A 22,227-nucleotide genomic window follows, 5' to 3' on the forward strand; every position below is an offset into this window, starting at 1 on the left:
TAATAGCACTGCCCTACTGCCCGGGCGTGTCGTGAGGATAAATACGTTAAAGATGGGGAGGTGCTCAGATACTGTGGTGATTGGAGCTAGATAAGTATCATAGATCAGATCCAGTTCAAATGCTCCTACTGCGAAGGCCCTGAGGTGCTGAGTGAACGAAGTGCTGTAGGAGTGGAGGCCACTCAGCAGCGTGGGGGAAGATTGCAGGGTTATGATGCGCAGACAGATGTGGCAGAGGGATCTTGCCAACCACTCAGGAGGTCTAGAGGCTAGCGTGGCTATTGCATGGGAGGAAAAAGGGCTTGGAAGGAAGAAATCTTAAGGGTTTGGATGTGCAAAAGGCCTGCAGACTGTCTGCATGGGGGTGGATGGTATGAGAGGAGCCTGTGCAAATCCCCAGGCTGAGAGCCCCCGGTCTCTGCAGTTTGTGCATGCACCAGGCCAGGGCACGGAGCAATCTGCAAACACATCTAATCAGCTGTGGTGTGAGCAGGGCCGGCTCCAGGCACCAGCCCACCAAGCTTGTGCTTGGGGCGGCACCTGGAGGGGGGCGGCGCGGCGCTCCGGCCCCCGGGGAGAGCGCGGCCACGGACAGGCTCGCCGCCCTCCTCCCAGGGCTTCGGCTGCCCTCCCCTCCCGCGCCCTCCCCCCGGCCGCCGGGGGGAGAGTGGAGCCCCTGCCGGGGCTCACCACCCTCCCCCCGGGGCTCCGGCCGCCCTCCCTCCCCCTCCCCCCCCACAGGGGCGGCCTGGGGCGGCAAAAAAGCCAGAGCCAGCCCTGGGTGTGAGGCTGTTGTGGAGGGCTCAGTTACTGTCTGCTTCAGCAGATGAGGTTGTGATGATTTAACAGGGCCATGCTCAGATGGTCTGGCTGAGTGCAGGAAGGACTGCACTTTCAGAGTTAACCCAGTCTCCTCCCGTTCTGGCCCTTCCGTCCCGTGGCAATCCTTCTTACACCAAAGAGGGCAAAGCTCTGGTGCTGGTGCCTGGGGGTCGGTGGTTTCAGAAAACGGACAGAACTTTGCTTAGCAGAGATGAGCACGGTGTAGAAGATACATGGGAGTTTGGACGGAAAGGGATCTTCCATTAGTCACAAAAAATCGCCCCATTGTTTTGATGTTTCTGTGTTTATGGTAATGCACACAGTGAAATCACCGTCATGCTTGAAATGACCAATGAACAGCTTGACTGCATGTAATCAATACCTGGATTCAGGGCCAGCGCTTCCATTTAGGCGACCTAGGCAGTCGCCTAGGGCACCAGGATTTGGGGAGGGCAGCATTTTGCCGCCCTCGGCGGCAATTCTGCAGCGGGGGGTCCTTCCACGCTCCGGGTCTTCAGCGGCAATTCTGCGGCGGGTCCTTCACTCGCTCCGGGACCCGCCGCCGAAGTGCCCCGAAGACCGGGAGCGCAGAAGGACCCCCTTGCCGCAGAATTGCCGACAACAACCGGGAGCGCGGAAGGATCCCCACCTAGGGCGCCAAAAACCCTGGCGCCGCTCCTGCCTGGATTCAAGTGAGCAGTGGCTGAGACAGGGAAGGGAGCTCCCAAATTGTAATCCCTGCCTTTACTCTGATTTGCTGTGACCTTGAGAGGGTCACGTCACCCTTGTGTGCCTCAGTTTCCCCATTGGTGGCATTTTCAGGCTGTATGGTCTTGTCATTGCAGTGGAGGAAGTTTCCAGCATCAGCATCAAGGGTTTTGATCATTATTGTTTTATACATTATTATTTGTATTACAGTATCACTAACTGAGCTCAGAGCCCCATTCTGCTAGGCTGTTCATGCGCATAGTGAGTGATATCCCTGCCCCAAAGAGCTTACAGCCTAGACAGACAAAGAATGAGAGAAAGGAAGTGCTGTTATCCCTTTTTTGTGATGGGGGAACTGAGTCATCGAGCGATTAAGTAACTTGCCCAAGATCACATTGGAAGTGGCAGTGCTTGGAATCGAACCCCCATCCCATGGGACCCAGTTCAGTGCACTAAACACAAGATCAGCCTTCCTCCCAAAGATTCCCACCTTGAAATCTCTTTTAGGATTTTCCCCTGATCCCAGATTTTTCAGAAATGTCTTGTTTTTTCCTGCCCACGTCCGTGGAGATACGATGACGTTTTGAGCAGCATCCAGTTGCACTGGGACATGTTACCCTGACCTGCAGTCTCTTAGCACAGCTATTGTTTGCTGAGTGTGTCCTGCAGGGCAAAGCGAGGATGGTGGTAGCCTACAGACCCCAGCAGCAGAGCTCCCCTCTCTTTGATCTTCCCGGGTGCAGACACTGGGTTTGTCTTTATTTCCTAACTGCTGGCCATGGCCCTGAGGCCCATGTGCTGTGGGTAAAGCTGCACCTAGAGGATCTGCACGAAAGAGCATAAAAAATGAGACTTTTATATATCACACGGGCCTTTCGGAACCTCCCATCTTCCTCCTCGTATGCTCTCTGCCCCACACTCGGTTGCACGATAATTTCCCCAGGGAAGCGGTGGAAGCTGCAGTGCTTGACATTTCCAACTAGACTGGACAAGATCCACTCGAAACGTTCTGCAGGAGATAATCCCACTCTGGCCAGGAGACTGCTGGTTATTCTCCTGCCACAGCTCATTTCCATCCCTGACTTGTGTGATTCTGCATTTGTACTTAGAGGCTGCCTGGCGCCTGCCATTTGGCCTGAAGGCTCAACAGTCAGCAGGTGGGCTGGGTTTTTGTTTTGTTTGTGCCTGAAGGAGGTTATCTTGGTGCTCTGGGGGTGGGTTTTCTTTGCGTTGCTCTGAGGAGCAGTGGGCGGGTCTTTGTACCTACCTGTCATTGTGTTATCTGGCCCTTCTGAAGCCTCATGCAGTCTGAGGTGTTACAACCTCTCGTTAAAGCAGTGCTATTTTTACAGCAAGCCACAGTGTCCTTCTAGCTGTAGGGAAGTATGTACCTGTGTATTAAAGTCAGAAGAACCTCCAGAGAGCTAGACAGGCTCCAGGTGGTGCTCTATAAATGGTGCATATTGTTACAAATCCATACTCATCTAGGATATTATGCTGTCCATGATGGATGCTTATAATCTCACCGCAACAGAAGGGACAGAGCTCAGATTCTTCTGCTCCAAAACCACAGCCTTCTGTCACTTGAACTAAAAAAGCATCTCCATTAGGTGCTAGCAGTATAAGGCCTACTATGACACACAACTGAGCAGTGCTGATTCCATCCAGTAGAGGGCACTGTGCACATGCACATTACCCAGTCCCCTTACAATATGCTTTCCTTTTTCCTTTTGTAATTAGATTGAACTCACTCCGTGCTCTGCCCCATTCTGTCTTAAGCAGAATGCAAACCCCAGTAATGTTCAAGTGGAACTTTCAAACCAAATGATATTCAGACCAGGTTTGCCCATCCCTTAGAGTTAGACCCGATCCTGCGAGCGGTCTGTGTGCTGATCCGTGGATGATCAGGGCTGGGATGACACATAGAAGAGGAAAACGCAGTACCTTTAACTCATGATCATCAGGGCCAGGAACCCCATTTCTGTCACCCTGCTGCAACCAGTGAAAATGTTAGACCCTGATGATGTCTTGTAAGATTCCTTTTCCCCACCCTTCCACCACCGGTCCAGGGGAGCTCGCAGGAATGGGAAGGAGGTTATTTAGGGCAATCTCTGAAATGGATAGGAGTTTACAGAGCCACGCAGGCAATGGAAAGGAAACCCAGCATGCTTCAGTGATGGCGGCAGTGTTTATCAGCGCTTCCTTTCCTGTAAATATTATTCTAATGCCGGCTGCCGCACTACCTAAATCAGAAAGAACCGCCGGCAAACCAGCAAGAACGAATAAACATTTCTGTCCTTTGTCCACGCTGCCCCTTTTGCGGGTCAAGGTGGAAGATTTATAGCTGCCTTGGTTTGTCTCCATCTGGACAGGGGGGCCTCGTGGGGCAATCATTCCAGGCCACATGGTAACCCCTTGGAGCAGTGGACCAGGGCAGAAGCTCTGAGCTATTGACGGCTTCAGGAGGGTGCTGCGTGGCTGTATCCAGTTTTAGTGATCGGGGAGGGGTGGGGTGTTAATTCAGAGATCCGTTTTATCCATTTCTCCCCAGCATCTTTGCTCACTCTGTTCTCATGGTACTTTATCTACACATGGTCTAAGACACGGTGAGGCTACTAGCTAGCACGTCCCAAAACGTTCTCCTGGCACCGCTCATTGAGTTCAGTGAAGCCAGGGTGGATTTCACCCAAAGTCTCACAAACCCCCTGTCACAGATTTGGTCAGTGACAGGCCACCCCCAGACTGCTGTGAGAGACATCTACGTCTCTGGATCCCTGGATTCCCCCAGTGGCTTAAGCTTCTGGGGCTTGAAATAAGTCCAGGCACTGCCCCTCTTTTGGAATCCCTAGGCAGACTCTTGGGGTGCAGCCTCATCCTGAGAACTAGAACCCGTTGCCAATCCCCTCGGGGTGCAGAGCTGATCCTCCGGTTCCCCCAGACGTACACACCGTGTCCCAGAAGGGTTCGCCGTGTAACCGTCTCGGGGGCGCACAGCCGTGGAGCATGCGACACACTCAGAGCCCAGAGCCCAACACATTATTGTTCTTCTATGTAATGCACAACGCACAAAAGAGCTCAGATCATTTAGAAAACTACAAACTTTGTAACCACAATGCCCCCCACTTAGTGCACCCTGCCCTCGGCCACCCTCTGGGCTGCGGACAGCTGGCAGGGTCCCCCTGCTTCATCCAGGCCTCTGCATGTTGGGGTGCTTCTCCCGCATGGAGTCTTCTGCCCACTGCTTCTGGGACCTTCCTCTCTCTGCAGTCTGTCCCCAGTCCCCATTGCTGGGTGACTCTCTGTTTAAACCGCTGTCTGGTCACCTGGCCTGTTTTGTTCTGCGCCTGATAAATTTCCACTGCTCCTACTTTCCCCCCTTCCTCCCGAGGGGTAAGATAAAACTGGTGTTCCAAGGATGCAGCTGCTCTCTGGCATAATATTGTGACCAAAGTACCCTTGTTTACAGCGAAGTGCCTTCTCATCGGCCTCAGTCTGGAGTGCATCTGCTGCGGGTCCTGCCAGCCATGGTGGGGCCACATACCTGTAGGCTTTCCATGGCGCGGTAATTTCATGATACAATTTCATAGTACCCACCTGAATTCACAAATGGTGCAGACAGATTCCCAGCTACCCACCCCCCTCCGTAGAGTTAGGCCTGTATTGTGAGACGCGTTTTAGAGAGGTTTGTCCAGCATCATTTCGCGAGTCTGTAGAGTCCAGGAGAGAACTCAAATGCAGAGCAAACAATTCCGAGAAAGTTCTGCTTCCCAGGGGCAGCCTCATGTGATGTACAAATGCCTGGGGGTCCCGGGGAACCCATCCACATGAAGGGGGCTATACGTACACCAGGGAACACAGCTCAGAGTTGGGCTCTGGACACTTTGCCTCGTGGTCACACCCAGTCTCCAAGCCTGTGTAATACATGGACCCAGGGCCAATTTCTGCTCTCAGTCACACTGACGTACACACAGAGTTAACCCCATTGACTTTGATGGAGTCGCACTAGAAATCTGGGTGCCTAGATGACACCTGCGTGGATGCTAGGTGTTACCATTGTCCTAGGTGGTAAAATGACCTGAGCTCTGTCTACACTAGCGTGCCCGCTGCTGGAGCTGCACCAGCGGAAGAGAGCCTAATGCAAGCCACTCCCCTCCTTGGCTTGACCCAGGACAGGGGCTGCTGTTCTCAACCTGCGTAGTCCTGGCAGAATGGCCAGTGAGCGTTCTAGGAACACCGTCAAAGCAACATCAAGGCTGCCCAGCTATAGACAGAGGGTTGGGAAATGCACAAGTTCCCGGAGCCGTGTCGTGTCTGGGGTGTTTCCTACTCCTGATCTGCTAGTCCGATGGTTACTGTTATCTATTGCACACGAGGGTATCCAGGGCGGGCCCTTTAATGTCTCTCTTATAACCTTAGCTACGGACAATTCCTGATGGGCAGAGATTGTAACCGTGCACCCGTAACGGATCCTTAACCTTGTTGTTGTTAGTTTGTATTTTGGTCACGCTGAGAGGCCCCAGCTGAGATCAGGGCCCTGTTGTGCTAGGTGCTGTACATACAGGAGCTCACAGTCTAAGCACAGGGTATGGATCGTATGTCCTAGTGCAAGGCGGATGAGCAATGCAGTAATTATTGCCCTATCCCCCCCTTGCACAGCCCGTGTCAAAGCCCAGCCCAACCCCAGGAGCATGGGGGTGAGGCTCTCCTCACCCAGGAACAACCCAGGGTGGAGAGGGAGCAGGCAGCAGGAAGACGTATGGCTCCCCCTCTCCCTCTGCACCACCCAGTAGTGGAACACGCCCCGCTCCATAAAAAGATGGTGCAAATTATTCTTGGAGCAGGGAGCCCTGGGAAGACTATGGCCTCTCTGAGGCACAGCGCCTCCTGGTGTTCCTCTGGGGTGCCTTGTCTGTCTGCTAACAGCACAATCCGGCCCAGAGCACTTGTGTGCATGCAGCTCGAGGAGCCTCCTGCCAGTACCCATCAGCAAGTGCCACCAGCCACGGGCAGTAGTTTCAGTTCCCTTAACACCGCCATTGAGAGTAATGCCTTGCACATTCTGGAGCCAGCCCGCTGGGCATCCCAGATCACCTTGGTAAGGTGGCAGTGTTCTTCTTTCTGCCTTGTTACTCCTGAGGGGCGGAGCTGGGAAAACAACATGTTTCAGTGGTAGAAAAGCTCAGATCTTTTCCCATAAGCGCTCAGCTGAGTACATAAAAACGCAGGAGGGCCTTCTGCACTCTGCCTTCTGCTCAGTAATGCCTGGGGAGAGAGAAAGAGGGGGCGCTCCGTGGGGAGACACAACCACCCTGGTTCACTGGGATTGGAGCTGAGCAAAGTTCCCAGGAGACGATTGATGGGACCCGTTTCCCCATTACAAATGACCCACAAGCACACTTTGATCTCAGCTTTTCCCATGAACGGATTCCAGCCTGCAGATTGCCCCTGAACCATTCAGGTATTTGCTGTCCCCAGTTCAGCTGGCCAGACGTCAGTTCTGCCCCCACATTGTTGGCACCCAAGGCCATGCCAGCCCCTCTGCTGCGCCCGCGTTCGCACCTTTGCACAGCTATCCAGGATGTTTTCCCTTTCTGTGGGCATTCTTGCAAACCAGTTTTTCCTTGCATGACTCTTTGCAGAAAGCAAATGAAAGGGACTGCATATACCATCAGTCACTGGACTGATAATTGTCACATAGATTTGTCCAGTTGTGGTTGGATCTGTAGGAGAGGAGGGAAGATATTCTGTCAAACCAGCTGCATTAACAGTATTGCTACTCAGCTGTGCCATAGCACCTCCCAGCTGTAGGGTTTAACTCACTTGGGAGACATTCGGTAAAGCCTCACACCGTTCCTGCATAGTAGATATTCTCCCCCTTTTACAGATGGGGAAACTGAGGCACAGAGCATTGCCGGGACTTGCCCGAGGTGTCACAGCAAGGCAGTGGCAGAGCCCAGAATAGACACCAGATCTCCTGACTCGAGGCCCTACGCTTGCTGGAGACCAGTAAAAAGAGAACTGAGCTGCGTCGCTCTGCTGAAGTTGTTGCAGGGACCAAAGGGGTGGGCACGTTTTGGGGAGCCCTTTCAGTCATCAGCCTCAGCCCACAAGCACCCATTGGCATTACAGGGAATCAGAACGTTTCACCTCCTGTTATAACATGGAAGAATTAGTCAATATGATGTCTTCTTAGGAGGATGAAGTCTTTCAACCTTGTCGGGAGAGCGGAGTGGTCCAGTAGCTGGGGCATAGTGTTGTGAGTTAGCAGACCCGGGGTCTGGTCTTAGACTCTGCCAAGGACTTGCTGTGATGCTCCGTACCTCGGTTTCCCCATCTTGAAAATGTGCCTCGGTTTCCCCATCTTGAAAATGTGCCTTGGTGTCCCCATCTTGAAAACGTGCCTCAGTTTCCCATCTTTAAAAGGGGATAATGAGCCTGACCTCCTTTGTAGTGTGCCTTGAGAGGCATGGATGGAAAGCACTATTATTCAAACGTTAATCACTATGATTATTTTATGTATACACTTAAGGAATCCTCAACCAAAATGGGCTGGAGCCGCTGTTCTGAAGATACCTGGCCTTTTCATTCCACTTGCAGAGCTCCTGTTAATGTCAGTGGGAGTTCTGTGTAGAGACCGGAGGCAGTCTTTGGCCTGTTTATATCCTGGTGCGGGTACAGAGACTTAAGGTAACTTTGGTGCTGTTCTGTTAGGCTGTGACTGCATTAGAAGCGCTTCAGCGGCACAACTGTAGCTGCACTGATGTAGCACTGCGGTGTAGGGGCTTATTTCAGTGCGAGAAGAATTGTTCTGTTAACCTCGGGGTGTCTACACGGAGGCTTAGGAGTGTGAATTTTTCATAACCCTGAACAGCACAGCTGGGGCAACTTCACTTTCTTGTGCAGACCAGCTCTTAGATTGTTGCCTTGAGACTTGCGTGGTAACTGCCATTAAGTGAGATTATAGAGCAGCAGCGGCTACCGGGCGTTAGCATTTCAGGGCCTAATCTGAGCAGATAGGTAATTGCATAATGTACTCCAATGACAGGGCTGTGTACATGTAGCTTTAATTACTTAAAGTGGTCCTGTAATGTGCGTATTCTGCTCGGCGAGGTCTCTGGACTAATGCATTCAGCACTTTTCATCTTGCAAAGCACTTTACAGACATTAACTTAGCTTTGCAAACCCTGCTGTGAGCCAGGAAAACGTGGCTGGAACCAGTTAGTATCAAAGCAAGGATTAGCGCTCAGGCATTGCCAGTTCCCAGCCCTACGTTCAGATCACTAGATCGGTGGGCTGCCCCCCAGCACGAAACACTAATAAAAATACTCCTTTGTCAAGCAGAAGGTTTGATCGGTGGGCTAGAGCTGCTTGTAATAAGAATTAACACCTAGCTTTTGTAAGGCACTTTCTAGCTGTAGAGCTCACTGATCCATAGATTACCGACGGGGAAACTGAGGCCCAGAGCAGGCATGTGAGTTGCTAGCAGAGCCAGGAATAGACTCCAGGTCTCCTGACTCCCACACCCTGGCCACTGGACTAGACTCCCTCCTTTAGACACATGTGTCTGGAGTGGAGGTGGGCTTGTGAGTATTTTGTAGCATGCAGAGATGGAGCAGGAGACTAGTAAGATGTGAAATACATTGCCAGTGTGGTAGGATTGTAGCCTCGAGGAAGGGGATTGGCCAACTGGGAACAGCTCCTCTTTGTACCCATTGTATTGTGCCGTGTGCCAAGTGCTTCCCTGGTGACGGCATGCACAGAGGAGAATGGCAAGTGAGGTTTCTGCCAGGGCGAGCCCGCCGGCTGGAAATCCTCGCAGGGGAGTATTGGAAACCTTGCCAGCCACGCCCTGCTTCTCTTTGGTTCTTCTGGCTGCTTGCTGAGTTGGTCAGCGCTGTGGAGAGTCAAGATTCAGCCTGGCGCCAGCCTCCAAGGGGCACATGGCTGAGATACGAACGCAGCACCGGGTCTCTGCACCAGCTGCTGCTACTAGATGGGTGCCTCCCACAAACCACTAGTTGTCCTGTCACTGAACCGCACAGGCTACGGAGCTGCTCAGGAAACGCACAGACCATTGGAAAGGTGGGGCGAGGATACTGGCCCTCAGGAATTTCTCCCTCTCTGGATGGGCTGTTTGTAATGGCAGAGAAAGCTCAGCCCTGGGGTAAAGGAACAGGGTTGTAAAGAGAAATAGTAGCACAGCAGCAATGACCTCAGCTGGGTCAGTGGAGGGGAGGGCGGGTGTGATGATGTGCCCAGTCTACCAGTTACTCACTCTTCTTTCTTTCTTAGGTACAAGGGCTTCATCAAGGACTGCCCCAGCGGACAGCTGGACGCAGCTGGCTTTCAGAAGATCTATAAGCAGTTCTTTCCCTTTGGCGACCCAACGAAATTTGCAACCTTCGTTTTTAACGTCTTTGATGAAAACAAAGTAAGTTGGTGACTGGCAGCTGCTGAGCTCCCCTGGCCCTCAGTGCACACCCCTCTCACCCGCCGGGAGCTGTGTGGTTTAAGATACCACGAAATGTCTTATACAGTGACACCCGCTCACTGTTCAGTCCTTGAATGCGAAAATCTGAACGTTCACTTCCTGGAATAGGAAACAGGGCTGCCCCTGGGGGGGCAAGTGGGGCAATTTACCCCGGGCCCCACAGGGGCCCCCACGATAATATAGTATTCTATAGTATTGCAACTTTTTTTTATGGAAGGGGCCCCCCAAATTGCTTTGCCCCAGGCCCCCTGAATCTTCTGGGCAGCTCTGGTAGGGAATTTCAAGCGGAGAAGCTTTAGCAGCAAGTCCCTGCGCTCGCTCTACTTTGTGATTCTCAAGGGGGCAGCGGATAGCGAATGCGAAAGAGGAAAAAGGAGACATTTGGTGTTGCTAACAGAGGCCCATCAGGCGGACCATCCCTTACCCGCTAAATCAGCCAGACGTATCCACGTCAGGAATTACCCAGAGCTGCAGGTTTTACGTTGCCAGCCAGATCAGGCTTTTTACAGACAAGCTGCAGCGGAAATAAATGTTTGTAATTCCCTTCTCCTTTATCTCTCGCCTCTGTCCTGGTGGCTACGACTCTCTTCCCTGTTCAGAGGGCGAGCTCCTGTCCGTGCCTGGATCGGGTCAGACTCCGCAGTCACCTGGGCACCAGCAGTTCTGTTTGCACAGAGTTGCTGAGGAGACAACCCTGCTCTGTTGAGGCCAGTCAGCAGCAGCCTTTGCCAGGAGCCCTCCCTCCATTTTGCATGCGGAAGAGTTCTTGCTCCCATTCAGTAATTCTCCCATTTGTTTTTCTTCTGCAGAGAATTTCATGGGTGGGAGAGAGACCCTGTCATAGGCCCAAAACACCTGACTCCCCCATCCCTCAGCTGCAGTTTGTTCTGCAGGCTGCCAGGACTTGTTAAAGTTGGGGCGGGCGGGAAGAGGACTCTAACTTTGTACATGTTTACCCCACCCCCTGACATCCTCTCCTCTGATCATGAAGAGTATGTCTCCAGTGCACCCTGAGCCCGGGTCGGCGGGACCTGGGCTTGTGGACTTGGTGTTTCCCTGCCCGCACTTGAGTGTCCCACTGCATTGTTAGCCTGGGTTTACGATTGTCAGACCCGGGTCTCACAGCCGTGGGAACGTGTCCATGTGGCACTATGCCAGCCTTCTCATGGGTCTGCGGCTTGGGCTGCATCCACACTGCAAAAGGACAGGGCTTAGCCGTGAGTCATGGCAGGACACAGGCTCTGACACTCCTTCCCCTCCCCCCCCCCCCCCCCCGCAGGGTCCTGGGCACTTGCTGACCCGAGTCAGACTGATTGGTGTGTGGACAGAAGTGGGGCTTGGGCTCAAACCTGAGTCAGAGCCTGGCCTTAGTGCACAGTGTAGACATTCCCGAAGTTACACCGAATGTAGACTGCCTGGGCCTGTTCCCCACTGTCTTCGTTTACAGACGCGCAAAGCAGCTGTAAAACGCTCTAAGATCAGAATGGTACAAGGCAATAGCTGTTGAGACTCTGTTACATGCCCTCTGATGGCAGCGTAACTTGCACCATGTCTCCTCCGGATTTGGCCCTGGGATTGGAACTCACAGCAGAGAAGGGATCAGTGAAACTCCGCTCAGAGAAATGGAGTTGCTCCACCAGTCGGGATACGAGGGAGCTGCTCCCCGTCCACAGAATCAGGTGCCTGACAGTGGAGTGTGGTGCCCAGCATCCTGCCCTCTCTCTTACCAGCTGATTATTCCTCAAGCACCAAGAGTAACTGGACCTGTTACTCTACTGGACCATAGCTGTGGACAGGGGTCACCTGAGCAAGATCGAGTGATGGAGCCCCACGAGCAGGAATGCAATTAACCCTGCTTGCGTCACCACCGTGAATCAGCAGCGCGGTGTCTGAATGGAACTGGCCTGTTTGGGACTCCACATGTGTTTGCATGCACAGTTCATAGGTGCGGGCACACACGTGTAGCCATACAAACCTCGGCCCATGTGCTTTTGACGTGTATATCACTCCAGATCTCTCTTTCCCTTCTCAGGATGGGAGGATCGAGTTTTCGGAATTCATCCAGGCGCTGTCGGTCACTTCCCGAGGGACCCTGGATGAGAAACTGCGGTGTAAGTCCTCAGCTCAGTTTGAAACCAGGAACTGCGTCTCTCTGTCTGTCCCCCCACTTCCGCCCTTGAGCCCAGAATGGGTCCAGAATAGCAAGAGGCAGCCATGCAGTAAGCATCTGCCCAAGCAGGGAAGAGCTCTGGAGAGGGGTCTCACTAGCCTCACTAGCGAGGCTCCAGCCGGCCCACAGACTGGGGCTAGGGGGGCTCCCACTCGCAAAATAGCTGCGTGGGCGTTGCTTGAACGCTGTGGCTCGGGCTGGAGTTGGGGCTCTCAAGCCCCGGCACCATTCTGCGGAGTCCGAGGTGGAACGTCACAGCAATGCCCACACGGCCCGTTTCCATGGACTAGGGCGAGCTCCGCTAACACAGAGCTGGGGGGACGCTCACGTCCAGTTGCAGTGTAGAGTCTGTTACGCCAGGGCGCTGTCTTGGGATCTCATTGCAGGCGTTCACCTCGTACAGCCCTAATTAAAACAGGGAGACACTCGCCGGGGTGCAGGAAGGGAGGCTCCCAGAGGAGAGAGCTGGGCGCTAACTTACTGTGTGTGCATTAAGGTGCTTAGGAAACCTGGCGGACTGACAGCCCTGCAGAACGGGGGCCTCTCTTTATCCACAGCACAGGTCCAGTGCAGACAGCAGCAAGGCAGGGTTCCCCCTCGCTGCCCCACTATTCTGCCCCTGCCCGCAACTTGAAGATCCTGGCCTGGGGTGTGGGGGCCAATCAGTCTCCAGGACCCATTCAGTTCTTGGCCTCTGAGCTGAGACTGGCCGGGGAGTGCCAGTGATGTCTGTGCCCTGGGAAGTGGTCCCCAGGAGATGGCTTCTTCCTGGCACAGACAGGCCACTAAGAGCCGTCAGACTCTGCTGCCGGCCCAACCTGCGTTCACACTAGGTGCTGCCTGCCCGCTGGCGCCCGGCGCTTCCTCAGTAATTCAGTGTCACTCTTGGTTTCAGGGGCGTTTAAACTGTACGACTTGGACAACGATGGTTACATCACGAGGAACGAGATGCTGGACATCGTAGACGCTATTTATCAGATGGTGGTGAGTGTCCGGGGGAGGGGGAGAGGATGCTGGGGGAGAATGCTCCGCAGTCCCACTTGCATTCAGATCCAAGCAGCAGATTCTGATGCAGTCCCCAGGAGTGCAGCAGGCCTGTCCGGGAGTCAAATTAGCATGGCTCCAACGGGCAGAGTGAGGCAGGACGTGGGTAGCCCCCGCGGCAGGTCACCCCCCCTGCTTTTGTGGATATGGTGGAGGGGGTTGAGGTGGGGAAGAGCAGGACAGCCTCCTGGATAACTCCTCCCCCTAGAGAGCAGAGTGCAGCAGAGGTGGCTTCCGACCTGAGGTTCCTGTCGTGAGCTGTGACCCCCATCAGCATCACTTGGCTGCACAGCCGGCTGTGGGAGGCTTGTGTTCCCTCCCCACCTCCCGAGACTGCTGCAGCCCCAGGTCCCAGTGCTGCTCCAAGTGGGGGCAGGGATCAGATCTGGCCCTTCGCTAGGCGTCTCCTGTGACTGGGATGCACGTGAGGTCGGCTGCGGCGGAGAGAGCAGGCTTTCTGCAGAGCGGATGGAGCCGCCCAGAACTGGCCCGAGGGAGCTCAGCTCTAGACCGGGGCATTCTTCACCTAATGCACAGAGAGATGAGACGCAGAGACCCCCCAGCACCGAGGATGCAGCCCGGCCACAAGCAGTAAGTGTGCGTAAGTTACGCTCTCTCCTGTCCCTACAGGGAAATACGGTAGAGCTTCCAGAAGAGGAAAACACACCTGAGAAGAGAGTGGATCGGATTTTCGCTATGATGGACAAGGTGAGACTCGATGGCAACTCTTGTGTGTTTTCTTCTCACCTCTAGGGGGCGGCGGCTGTCACAAGCCCCGCTCCTCCATCTCCCAGAGTGGGTCCCCCATGAAACCCACCGGCCTGTAGTCGTCTCCTCTCCCTGTGGACACAAAATCTCGCCTATGCAGCCTGCTCAAAGCTTCTGCAGGGCTGGTGGGAGCCCCAGCTACTCAGGGCCTCTCGTCATCGGGTGTGACACGGCGCCACATTTGTCAGTGAACCATCAGTCCCTGATCTAGGCTTAGCCCAGTGGAGGGGATGTTTGCCGTACAGTTTCTTCTGCTTCCCGCTTCCCCCCTGCGCGTGAGCGTGGATTCTTGTCCCCAGGCTGGCCTGACCAGGTGTGGAGGTGACGGGTGATCTCATTTCAATGCACAGCTGATTCAGCAGAGGGCTTAAACCCCAGTGGAGACTTAAAGCAAAGCCTGGGCTTGGGCGCTTGGCTGAATCCGCCTCTGGCAGGCTGGCACTTTGGGCTGGACTCCGCCTTGCTGGGCTAGAGCGGTGTCACGCCCAGGGGTTAAGTGGGATTTGCCCAGGTGCGTTTCTGTCACCGCCTGCTCTGGGGGAAGGGCAGCCTTTGTTTCTACTGGAGGGCCAGAGGAGGCTGCCGAGTGGACCAGCGTAACTATCCCCTTAGCCGTAACCCCTCCCCAACCAGGGTGGCCAACTTTCCAGGTCTACTCTTGCCCACCTGCCCAGTGAGGGCTTCAAGGGCCAGTGGGGCAGCGCCAGAGGAATGAGGGGCCCTTCGAATCCACTCCTCAACGTGCACACAAGGCAGTAGAGAATTGGGGGAGATATCAGGGATGGGGCAGAGTCAAGCGGGGCCGGGTCCAAATCTATCTGAATTTCCTTGGAGTTTGGGGTGAGGGCTTTGACTCAAAGCTGTCTCTCTTTAATACCAAGCACAGATTGTTCCTCTGGGTCCAGGGCATTTCAATAAAACAATTACTTGCAACATATTGGCCATCACCAGCTCTCACGGCCATTGCTTTTCAGAATGCCGACGGGAAGCTAACGCTGCAGGAGTTCCAGGAAGGCTCCAAAGCCGACCCGTCCATCGTACAGGCCCTGTCCCTCTATGACGGACTCGTATAGTCCCGGGATCCCAAGCTGAGGTAAGCCGAGCAAGGTGGCAGTGCTGGGGATCTCTGTTTATTGTAAGCAGAACTGGTGGTGCTGCCTAGACTTACGGTTGCCGGACACGGCCTATTTTCAGTTGCTTATAACGTTGCCAAACTCTAACTGTTTGAGCTAATATTTTCTGTGCTGCGTGTTTGCCCCATGCTGAACTTTTGAGGGAGGGGGGAAGTTTCAGTTGAAACAGCTCAGCCATTTCCTAGAACGATGCTAAGAAAAAATACGTTATATTGCCCGTATTAAAAATAGTCTTGCAACTGTTTAATTGAAAAGGCCTAGCGCCCCCATGCTTTGGAGAAAGAGCTTGAAATTTGGCAGGTGGGTGGCCTTTATGTCAGGAATGTGCCTTGGCCACCCCCGTTAAAATCCACCCAAATATGGTCACATTATAAACCTTTGAAAAAAATCTCTGCTTCCACATGCACAGTAGAGACTTGTTAGAGTTTGGCAGCTAAAGTCTCCAAAGATTCCATCTTTACTGAGCACGCTCCAGCCTCTCACAGCTCTTATGTGGTGACTAGACTGTGCAGGTGCCATTCCTTACGGTTGCCTGACACTGCCCATTTTCAGTTGCTTCGAACTTTTCCAGGAATTGATCAGGGGTTGCAGGGACTAAGCAGGACTTTCCTTACATAAGAGCGGCCATATTGGGTCAGACCAATGGTCCACCTAGCCCAGTATCCTGTCTTCCGACAAAAACAACAAGCAGTCCGGTGGCACCTTAAAGACTAACACATTTATTTCGGCATAAGCTTTCGTGGGTAAAAAACCTCACTTCTTCAGATGCATGGAGCATGTCTTCTGACAGTGGCTAATGCCAGATGCTTCCAAGGGAATGAACAGAACAGGGCAATCATTAAGTAATTGGACTGTCATCCAGTCCCAGCATCTGGGACAATTGCTCCTCATGGTGCTGGGGTCTGTTGTGGTGCCGGGCCCAGGAACTGAGAGTGGGCAGACAGTCTCTTCTGTGCTGTCAATGCTAGAACATAAGAACGGCCATACTGGGTCAGACCAATGGTCCATCTAGCCCAGTGTCCTGTATGCTGACAGTGACTGGTGCCAGATGCTTCAATGGGAATGAATGGAACAGGGTAATTTCAAGTGATCCATCCCCTATCATCCAGTCCTAGCCTCTGGTAACTGGAGGTTTCAGGGCACCTTGAGCATGGGGTTGTGTCCCTACCCATCTTGGCTAAGAGCCATTGATGGATCTATCCTCCATGAACTTACTAATTCTTTTGTGAACCCAGTTATACTTTTGCACTTCACAGCATCCCCTGGCAATGAGTTCCATAGGTTGACTGTGAGTTGTGTGGAGAAGTACTCCCCTATGTTTGGGCCTAAGTAACATGGAGCAGCAGGAGGAAGCAGCCACATTAGAATGCAGAGAGGTGAGGAACAGGGAGGAGGGCACAGGAGCCAGGAGGTAAGGGAAAGCAGAGGAAGAAGTGGACAGTGCAGTCGGGGCTATTCCTCAAGGGCTATTCCTCAAGCATTGGGAGGTGCCCCAGGGATGAGTGGTCTCTGTCAGGGAAAGTTTGGCAGCGTCCAGAGAGTGGAATGAGCTGGACCAAAGCCAAGGAGGTCACCCCGGTGTCCCTGTCAGGATGGTGCTGGGATTCCAGACAGGGGCTCAGAGGAACCTCCTCCAGCACATCTCAGTTCTCTTTGGCTGTGGAATAGTACCCTGAAGATTTGAGCCTCCTAGCACTTAGAGACCCTGCTAATAGCCCTAGATAAACCCCAGACATCACTTGGGACTTTGAAACTAGGCTGGGGTAAAGTTTGGGGAATGCACTGGAAGGAGCATGCCTGTGCTGCCAGGAAGATGGGGCAGATATGAGGTCCAAGGTCTCCTCCATCTCTGACCCTCACAATTCCATAATTCAAGCCACACGCTGATGCAGCCTGAGGGCCGAGCAAAACCTGCGGTGGGTTCGTTTTATTTTTGTACCCCTTTACCAGGCTGGTTCTTATTTTGCCACATCTGGGGTGGGTGGGGAGAGGGCTCAGACCCAGGGCTAGTCCCTACACCCAGATTTGAGAAGGGGTCTCCAAGAAATGATGCTGAATTCAGCCCATCTCTGCAGAACATGCCCTCTTTCTTGCTGCTTTTCAAGCAGGGGCATGTTATTGGAATGGGGTGACCGGCACTAATTCGATTGGCGGGAGCTGCAGATGCTGCCTTCCCTGCGCAATATGTTCTCCTCTGAGCCCTAACTCTGCCTCTTTCCATCTGGGCTTGGCTGTTTTTAAGGCGGTATGTAGCAAACTCTAGTGGTGAACATGCACAAAGGAAAATGCCATATTGTCAGAAGGGAGCTAGTCGGGAATGCAGGGCAAGCTCCAATGGGGGCCCGGTGGGGCCCTGAGCTCAGCAGCAGGCACCTGGCGTAGGGAAAGCTGCTCTTCAGGGCTTTGTGTGCAGTGGTGCAAAGAAGAAAGTAAGCTGGAGAAGCCAGAGGCTGGAAGGGAGGAGAAGACAAACTCTTTAGTGAGTTACTGGGGGACGAGCGGTGGTTAGACTTGGATCTAGTTGGTTCCAAACTCCCCTCTTGGGAGCTTTATAATTCTTACCACCCGATGGGGGAGTCAATTCCTTCCTACGACCTTGGGGGACAATCGCAAACACGCTTTCTGATTTTCAGGCATCCACAAGGACTGTTGTACCCGATGATACAGTAAAACCTGCCTCGCTGTAAAGGATTTTAAACCAGCAGGGTCCGTGGTGTGACTCACCCGGTAGCCGCGATGGAAGAGCCCCAGATGCAGTTTGCAAAATCTGGGGATTGGGGAAGGTGCTCGTGTGCTAAGCATCGGTAGCACAACTGGCAGGGTGTAATATTGAATAGCCCCTGCTCATCAATATTCTGCAGCATTAATCATATGGGTTATTATTGAATTTTATCTGTGTATTGTGGGAACACACAGGGGCTGCACAGATGCAGCCCTTGCCCCAAAGAGCGCACATTAAGAAATGTCTCCGAAATATTGAATTACAACAGAAAAGTGGGGGTGAGAACCATCAACATTTTCACCCAGAAATTCCTCCGTCTCCCCCTTGGAATTCTTCAGATTTCATAACTTGGATGATGTTTCCCATTTTTGAAATTTTAAGCCCCCAGAAATGGGGGGGGGATTTCAAAAGGAGGCAGCAGATTTCCCCCCGTTTACCCAACCAACTCAACATTGCCAACAGCAAGCTTTCAGAAACTGGCGAGGTGCTAATAAACCAAGAGATTTAAAAAAATAATAAACTTTAGGTTCTGGCGTTGGAGCCTTGGATGTGTGTGGGGGAGTGTCATATTTCCAAACTTTTCTCCACAGCCAGGATGGCAAGAAACATCCTTTCTATTTTCAGTCAAAGCATAGAATAGAGTCTCACAAGAATCACCTGACTCCAGGAGCTGGGTCCTTAAAAAAAAAAAAAAAAAAGATGGCAGGACTTGGGATAAAATGATACGAGTTGGCAAGACTGACTTATCAATAAATTTCTTCTTATCTCTAGTTTTGTTGATTTAAACACAAGTTGACTTGCTTTCTCCTCTTCCTCCCCAACTTCTCTTTCAGTTGCCTGGGGGAAGATTCTTTCTGTGCCATCAGACCACCTCAGTAAAGAAGCTTGCCTGTCCCTCTCCAGCCTTCCTTTATGTTACACGAACAAGGGAGGCGCTTGAAGTGTGAGGTCATCCCCCGCACCCACTCTGCACTCTGAATTAACCGTGTCCATTTGCCAACTTCCGCTTTCTCAACAACAACAATAACAACAACAACAAAAGGGAAAAAAAGAAGAAAAAAGAAAGGAAAAAAATAGAAAAAGAAAAAACAGCGAATTTTTCAGCTTCTGGGGGTGGAAGGGATCATGCATCGCTGTGTGGAGACCCCTCCCGCCTCTCGCTTTTACTTAGTAGATTTTTTTTTTGGAACAGACTAAAAACACTAAATATTTTACATTGTTTTCATAGAAAAGCGCAGCATGAAAAAGGAGCCAAAAGGTACTGCTGAGGTCTTGGAGCGGGCGGCTGCTGCACGCCGTCCGAGTGCTTGATCACCATCGGCTTCTGCTTTATCGGCGGGGGGGACGAGGGGATGGACGATAAAAGGCAATTGGAAATGAAAGTTCCACATCCCCTGCGTTTCCAGCAGCAGCCCAGCCGGCGTCGCTAGGGAGATCTGTATAGTTTTTGTGATACAGTATTGTGCTTTTTTTTTTTTTTTGAATGGAAAAAGTGAGGCTTTTGTGACTATGCCTCTCTCTGTTATCGATATCTTTATTTATTTGTTGTAACCGTTGCTGCTGTGTTTAGTCTTTCGTGTGTTGAAACACCTAGGTGATAAAAGTTGCAAGGTTTACACACTATGGCAGGGGGAGGTAGCCTGCGATTGCAATTAAGCCAAAAATATTCTCCCCCCACCCCCGCCCATATACTGTGCTTTGTCGGCTGGTTGATGTTTTACAGGGGATAATCTAACCCCCTTCTCCTTATTCCCATACCTCTAGTCCCTGCACCCTGCCCTCCCTCCTTCCTTCTCTTTAGAAACTCAGCTACTACTCCTGACAAATCCCCAGGCTTGGACTGAACGCTCTCCTCCCCTCAACAAGCTGTATTTCTGTTCCCCTTATGCATTCATTTTGCCATCTTGCCTTTGTGTAAAGCAGAATGATGAAATATACAGTATCCAGACATTTTTCTGCATGAAAAGTATTAATGGGGCCAATATTGTTTGAGCTTTAAAATGACCCTTCTTTTTGGAAAATCCTGGGACTGTCGTGTATCTGTCTTGCGGGGCGGATGGGGAGTTAAAAAAATGGAACTGTATTAAGGCCTTGCTAAGCCTCCAGGAGGTTGGGAGCCTGGAGTCCCTGTGGGCTGAGAACAGAGATGGCTGGTTGATTGTACAGTGTAATGTTTTTGAAAAGAACCAGCAGGTCAGTGGAGCTTAGGAGAGTTGTCTAAGCAAACTACAATTCATAGCTGTTTAAGGCAAAACCCAAAGCCTTGACACTGTCCAGAGCTACTTGACGCTGTCCAGGGGTGTCTCCTGTCCAGAGTGCTGCTTAGTGTCCTGGAGAAGGAAGAATGGCTATAGCCTCTTAGCGTTTTGCCACGTTTGCGCTCGTTTGGTAGTTTTAAAGTGCTCCTGAGTTTTGCGCTTCGGGCCGTGCATTGAGAGAAGTCTTGTTCAGTGAGTCACATCCATTCCTACGGCGCCCAGTTTGGATCACAAAGATGGACCTGAGCTTTGATAAACAGGAAAACGATCAACAAAACAAATCCGGCTTTGCCCCTTCCCCCATTTCTGCTTGGTCTATCGCCACCTTTGGGCGAAATGGAATAGCAGAATAGACGCACAGTAGCAAACGCACCCAAGACTAGGGCAGGCATTTGAACGGAAAGCCTCCTGCAGGTTTCCCTAGGCAGGTTTGTGCGGTGCCTGTACACAGAGCAATTGTCCAGTGCACCATGAACATCAGAGACCTTTGCCTTTCCACCCGCGTTTTTGGTCATGCACCCAGAGGTTGGTGCATTCCCCTGTTGTGCTAGCTAACCGCAGTGTTTCTAAGGCTCTGATCACCATGGGATCCAAACACCAAGCATTGTTCTGCTTCAGACTGTGTGTAACAAGAACAGCTGCAGAGTAATGGATTGGGAGGCAGGAGGAAGAATCTGCTCTTGGGTTCTCCCAGGCAGTACTTGAAACCTCTCAGGGGAAACCTGTGAAAAGGGCAGTGACTCCATCTTTCAGAGCTGAAATTGCTTTTTCCGTATATAAATCCCAGCCACTGTGCCAAGCACTGCTTCCCCTTCCTTCCTTCCTCTCCCACCATATCCCTACAGTGTAACCAGTGCAAGCTGTGCTTTGCCAGAGATGATATACAGCCCGGGTGACCCAGATTTGGCACTCGAATGCCTGCAGGGTGGTGAATGTGGGTGCCTCTTTGCACAGGGGCAGATATCCATAGGAGGGGTGTCTCCTGTCTCCGTAGTTGGGCAGACTTCGAGATCGTCCACACACCAGAGCTACATAGATTTGAAACATGAACTCCGGCTCCGAAAACAGCTGACTTCAGTCGCTGGAACTAAAGAAGAGATGTCCATTAGCTGTCACCAGCATTAAGGCTTCTCTTCTGCGTAGGCTGCGCTAGGGGCGATATGGGGACACACAGTCGAGTAAGGTCTGATTCCGTCCAGCCGTGGCACATTTGCACTAGCTTGTACATAACACTGGCTTTCTTCCAGTACTTTGCATTCCATGTTCAGTCCTCCATGTGTCACAGAGCACAGATGTTTTAGGATGGCAGCTGCCCCTCAATCCCTGCTTGCTATTGCAGGTTATGGCGATACCCGGGTCGTGGAAACACAAGAGCTTTTGGCCTATCACAAGCTGTGGAAACCAGGAAGGCTTTTCTCCACAGTCTGCGTCCTCTCTTTACCGCCACGCAGTTACGGTGGAAGTTCTCCGAATCCTGTTCCAGAAGAAAGAAGAGTGAGCTGGTATTGTAACTTTCTAGAGCGCAGCCTGTTTTCTTTTTTTTTTTTTGGCGTGAAACGAGAGGGGAGTGCTCAACCCGCACACTCATCAGTGTAAGCAGCTGCATCTCTCCTGCATTTTGCATTTAATACCCCAGTACCTTTTCTTTGGGTGGGGCTGGCAGTCATTTCTCATTGTGTGGTTATAATGATGTCCTTCATCCTTCCCAGCGAGGTCACCCACGCTTTCCAGAGCAATATTTTCAGCTACTGGGTCACAAATGCAGCTGGTATAAATCACTCCACTGACTTCCAGGGAGCAACTCTGATCGATAGCAGCTTGAGGACGGATCCCTGATGTGTGGGCAGCATTGGGTGGGAGGCCTCCTGGCCCACAGAACACCAAGCCCAAAGGCTTGGGCTGTGATCAGCACTTCGGAGCTGTCTGCAGTCGCCTCAGCCAACCCAAGGTCCAACCAGCAAAGCAAGGATTTTAAACAGCAGAGGTGGCAGGGGCGGAGAATTAACTCCAGGCGAACTGTACATGTCAATTTTGGCTCCAAGTCTGGAATTTTCAAATCCCATTAGTACCTAACTCCGAAATCCCATCCCTAGTGCAGAGTGGCCATCTAT

General features: G+C 52.2%; 1 protein-coding gene across 5 annotated transcripts in view; it reads left to right on the top strand.

Moving 5' to 3' along the window:
• The window catches only part of NCS1 (neuronal calcium sensor 1), a 110,574-nt gene extending 90,750 nt beyond the window's left edge, over positions 1-19,824 (top strand). For all 5 annotated transcript variants that reach the window (XM_005293344.4, XM_065572566.1, XM_024106078.3 and 2 more), the window contains 6 exons: positions 9,823-9,961; positions 12,054-12,132; positions 13,087-13,175; positions 13,866-13,943; positions 14,978-15,096; positions 18,692-19,824. In XM_005293344.4, coding sequence (XP_005293401.1) covers positions 9,823-9,961; positions 12,054-12,132; positions 13,087-13,175; positions 13,866-13,943; positions 14,978-15,076 — 484 coding nt within the window. In that variant the 3' untranslated portion in view covers positions 15,077-15,096; positions 18,692-19,824. The remainder of the gene's footprint in view (positions 1-9,822; positions 9,962-12,053; positions 12,133-13,086; positions 13,176-13,865; positions 13,944-14,977; positions 15,097-18,691) is intronic.
• The last annotated feature ends 2,403 nt before the right edge of the window (positions 19,825-22,227 follow it).

This window comes from Chrysemys picta, chromosome 18, assembly GCF_011386835.1.
Source record: "Chrysemys picta bellii isolate R12L10 chromosome 18, ASM1138683v2, whole genome shotgun sequence".
Lineage (NCBI taxonomy): Eukaryota > Metazoa > Chordata > Testudines > Emydidae > Chrysemys > Chrysemys picta.